Source organism: Mya arenaria, chromosome 2 (assembly GCF_026914265.1).
Source record: "Mya arenaria isolate MELC-2E11 chromosome 2, ASM2691426v1".
NCBI lineage: Eukaryota > Metazoa > Mollusca > Bivalvia > Myida > Myidae > Mya > Mya arenaria.
In genome coordinates, this window is record NC_069123.1 from 39543321 (window position 1) to 39548585 (window position 5265).

At 36.5% G+C, this 5265-nt stretch overlaps 1 protein-coding gene across 1 annotated transcript in view; it reads left to right on the top strand.

The window, feature by feature from the left end:
* Window positions 1-4900, top strand: part of LOC128223428 (uncharacterized) — a gene marked incomplete in the record, with an annotated part of 10104 nt that extends 5204 nt beyond the window's left edge. The window contains 2 exon segments of the mRNA XM_052932712.1: window positions 3906-3998; window positions 4575-4900. Coding sequence (XP_052788672.1) covers window positions 3906-3998; window positions 4575-4749 — 268 coding nt within the window.
* Between the last annotated feature and the right edge of the window lie 365 nt (window positions 4901-5265).

Below are 5265 nucleotides of genomic sequence, written 5' to 3' on the forward strand. Positions count from 1 at the left end.
CATAATTCGTGGTTGTCATGGATATGCGCGCAGTGATTCAGATTATGTTCATAGTCAAATAGTTCTTTATATATAATATTATTATTAATTGTAAGAGAATATTGCAGCTTACAATACAAATCAAACAATGGAATCTGTGCTTTCATGCCACATTGAACCGTTCAATTACGACTTTTAAAACACCACGTTGAACGCTTCTATTACTGCGTAGAATACTAAACGCTTTAATTGCAACCATGCAACACTAAACGCTTTAATTGCTACCATGCAACACTGAACGCTTTAATTGCTACCATGCAACACTGAACGCTTTAATTGCTACCATGCAACACTGAACGCTTTAATTGCTACCATGCAACACTGAACGCTTTAATTGCTACCATGCAACACTGAACGCTTTAATTGCAACCATGCAACACTGAACGCTTTAATTGCTACCATGCAACACTGAACGCTTTAATTGCTACCATGTCACACTGAACGATTAACTGTTACCATGTCACATTGAACGCTTTAATTGCTACCGTGTCATATTGAACGCTTGAATTGCTACCCTGTCATATTGAACGCTTTAATTGCTACCATGTCACACTGAACGATTTAAATGTTACCATGTCACATTGAACGCTTTAATTGCTACCGTGTCATATTGAACGCTTTAATTGCTACCGTGTCATACTGAACGCTTTAATTACTACCATGTCATATTAAACGCTTTAATTGCAAGTCATATTGAACGCTTTAATTGCTACCATGTCATATTGAACGCTTTAATTGCTACCATGTCATATTGAACGCTTTAATTGCTACCATGTCATATTGAACGCTTTAATTGCTACCATGTCATATTGAACGCTTTAATTGCTACCATGTCATATTGAACGCTTTAATTGCTACCATGTCATATTGAACGCTTTAATTGCTACCATGTCATATTGAACGCTTTAATTGCTACCATGTCATATTAAACGCTTTAATTGCTACCATGTCATATTAAACGCTTTAATTGCTACCATGTCATATTGAACGCTTTAATTGCTACCATGTCATATTGAACGCTTTATTTGCTACCATGTCATATTGAACGCTTTAATTGCTACCATGTCATATTAAACGCTTTAATTGCTACCATGTCATATTGAACGCTTTAATTGCTACCGTGTCATACTGAACGCTTTAATTACTACCATGTCATATTAAACGCTTTAATTGCAAGTCATATTGAACGCTTTAATTGCTACCATGTCATATTGAACGCTTTAATTGCTACCATGTCATATTGAACGCTTTAATTGCTACCATGTCATATTGAACGCTTTAATTGCTACCATGTCATATTGAACGCTTTAATTGCTACCATGTCATATTGAACGCTTTAATTGCTACCATGTCATATTGAACGCTTCAACTGCTACCTTTAATTGCTACCATGTCACATTAAACGCTTTAATTGCTTTAGTTGCTACCATGCAACACTGAACGCTTTAATTGCTACCATGTCACACTGAACGATTTAACTGTTACCATGTCACATTGAACGCTTTAATTGCTACCGTGTCATATTGAACGCTTGAATTGCTACCCTGTCATATTGAACGCTTTAATTGCTACCATGTCACACTGAACGATTTAACTGTTACCATGTCACATTGAACGCTTTAATTGCTACCGTGTCATATTGAACGCTTTAATTGCTACCGTGTCATACTGAACGCTTTAATTACTACCATGTCATATTAAACGCTTTAATTGCAAGTCATATTGAACGCTTTAATTGCTACCATGTCATATTGAACGCTTTAATTGCTACCATGTCATATTGAACGCTTTAATTGCTACCATGTCATATTGAACGCTTTAATTGCTACCATGTCATATTGAACGCTTTAATTGCTACCATGTCATATTGAACGCTTTAATTGCTACCATGTCATATTGAACGCTTCAACTGCTACCTTTAATTGCTACCATGTCACATTAAACGCTTTAATTGCTTTAGTTGCTACCATGTCACATTGAACGCTTTAATTACTACCATCCTACATTGAACGATTTACCTGCTTTCCTGTGGCATAAAAGCAATTAAAGCATTCAATGTGGTATAGAAGCAATTTAAAGAGTTCAAATTAGCATGTAGTTATTAGAGCGTTCAATGTGGTATGGTAGCATTAAAAGCGTTTTGTTTAGCATGATAGCAATTCAAGCGTTCAAATAAGCACATAGTATTTAGAGCGTTCAATATGGCATATGATAATTGAAGCTCTCAATTTGCTACCATATATAACCTATATGATATAGGTTATGATTCGCTAGGGTGCCGAGGATGAGTCCAACCATGCCCTAAAGATGGCTTTAATCCGTTCAATTCCATAATCAACGGTTTAATTCCTGCAATGCCATATTGACGCCTTTATTGCTCCTGTGGCATATTGAATTATTTGCCAATATGGCAAATTGAAACCTTAAATGCCACATGAAAAGTGTTACTACCATGCCATATTTCCTTAACAGTGAGGCGGTAACAGATGTCCAATACGCCGTGATGTACAACGGTCACGTGCTACAGCGTTTATGGGTGGAGCACGTGCTAAGGTACCCGGAAGTACACCAAAAGCTGCACGATAACCTGGAGTCGAACGGCTTGAGAGAGTATCAGCTAGCCCCAGAATATAGACAGGTACATAAACAGGTGAGAATGGAGTTGAAAGCAAAATTCACAGCAATTATATATGAAGCATATCTTGGTGTTTACTTCATTTCATTACTCTGTGTATAATCGGAGCGTTGTCAAGCGATCATTAGGCATCGGATTTTAATGAGATTGAATGAGATTGATATATAACAGACAGGGCCTACCTGAAGCATTTTGAAATGTACGCCCGTACACTTACGAGCGGTGAAAAAAGGAAAGGTATTTCTATAGTCTGGTCCCAATATGATATATGGGGGTGGAGCGGGACCGATATCCCCTGACATGGAACTTTTTTACTGGCCATTTCGCGGGAACCTTAATTCATTTGTACGCCTGGGCGTACTGGAGTATGCCTAGGTACGCCCCTGACAGATTTTTAACCAACAAAAGTATAATATACATTTTTCCAATGAAGAATAGAAAGTTAGGATATCATCAATTGCAAATAAAGAAACTGCAGAAACGGTCTCTTGATTCACACTTAGCCATGAAATAAAAACAGGTGGTAGCTATCAAGTTGTATTCACAGACTTGCCGATATTAGTACAAAGGAATCCAATTACATTTTAAATTTTTAATGTATCCGACCCAGAAATATGTGCATTTTTGATCCTGGGGCGGTATTCATAAAACTTCTTACGTCATTTCCTAACTTAAGTCACTTTCCTTATTTTATTATTTCTTTAGTCATATGAAATCAAATATAAAGAATATCCATACAACATTATTTCTATTGACCTTATTGAAAAAAGCATCCTTTAATGTTAAAACACTTATTATTAAACATTTATTTTCATTTGTCTTTTAATTTTAAGAAATTGAATTAAGAAGTTTTATGAATACTGGCCCTGGCTCCCAATATTATGGTGGGATTATTTGACAAGGGTTTATGTGCAGAAAAGGTTAATTTGAAAGATTTACCAATACTGATATCACAATTAACGTTTTGGGCCTTCAAACTTTGCATAATGTATTCCAGTTGAAATAAAAAGCAAGTGACATAGTGTATAAACTGTTATACATTTATGTCCGATGTACGAATAGTTATCAGCAAACAAATACTTTTAAAATGCTACCAAAATTGTATGGCGTCATGATTATTTTAAAACATTAGAACAATCGAGCTTTTAGAAAAGCTTATTTGTAGATCGAATAATATGTATATACAAGTTTAATCAGTTTTTTATTTCCCCATTTTTTCCTTCCAGAGTTGGGCTCACCGTCACCGCGTGGCATTGTCCGTCACGTGCTCTCTCTTTGCAGTCGTCCTCATTGTCGTTATCGTCGCCATAGTAACCAGACGCAGGTAGGACATATCTTCCCTCAGTTTACCGATAAAGTAGTTACATTGTACTAGATTATACTATTCTAAAAAATTGCCTTCCTTATAGCTAACTTTTTAAAACCACTTGTGTGTTGATGTTTATAATTGTTTTAAGTTCATAACGATGAGCAATAAATGCTGAAATAAACATTCTGTTCTGTTGATGGTTGTGGTTGTTGGTGGCTGACACAGGGTGGTGGTACGCGTCAAGGCGAGGATAGGGGATTCTGTGTTTGGTGTGAAATTGATAAATTCGGTTTCTATAGTTTAGTAACGGTTATATCTGACCAGGTTTTTTTTATAATATGTGGCACCAAATAACCCAAAACCGATATGAAGGGCGCATATAACGTTTTGTTAGTTTGGTAGTCGGAGAAATGGGTTTTTATACTGGGCACAAAGTTGAAGGGAACTAGCGGTTTTAACATGAGCACTGTATTGTTGTGTTTTAAAACAAATATTCGGCATATAGCAAAATGGTATTGTATGGTCATTACATATATTTTTAACACCCGTCTCTTAAAATATTGCCTCTCAAAAGATAATACTTTAATTAAGGCCGCTTTCCCGGACCGGCAAGAAGGGCGCTGGCCTCAAGGGTCCGTGTGTGACGCCCGGACGGATGAGTGAGAAGCGCCGCATGTTCCCAATGGACAACGAGAGTGGGGTAGTTAATCCGGCCTACGAGTCCCCGGGGGTGTCCGTGATGGACGGCGAGGTCGTCTGCCCATGAAGTGTAGAGATGACAGGAATTGTGCAATAATGACTTTGATAGTGATGAAGTCTCACGTTATAATGTACTAGCATTTTGTTGTTATAATTTTCATCAATTTTCATAAAATGAAATGTTTTCAATAAAGTACCGAAGTACATAGTCATATTAATTGTCGATATGTTCTGAAAGTTTAGTATTGAAACCACTGTATATACAAATGCAATATAGATATACCTTTTTATTGTTTGATCTTTGAGTGTAAGTAAATAAAATACTGAAATGCATGTATTTATAAGCAGTTAGCCTATTGTTCAGATAATCGCTGAATAGTTGCCGATATCGTTAGATAATTGAACGATCGTTTGCTAGCGAAAGCGATACAACCCAAGATAGTATGCTCAAAATTGTAACCAAGTAGGGTAATGTCCGAATTTAAAATGGTACAAGTGTTATCCAATGATAACAATTCGAATTCGTCACTCAAAAGTACAAAACACAACTGCAGTGGTCGGTTGGCAATATGGCACCGTACTT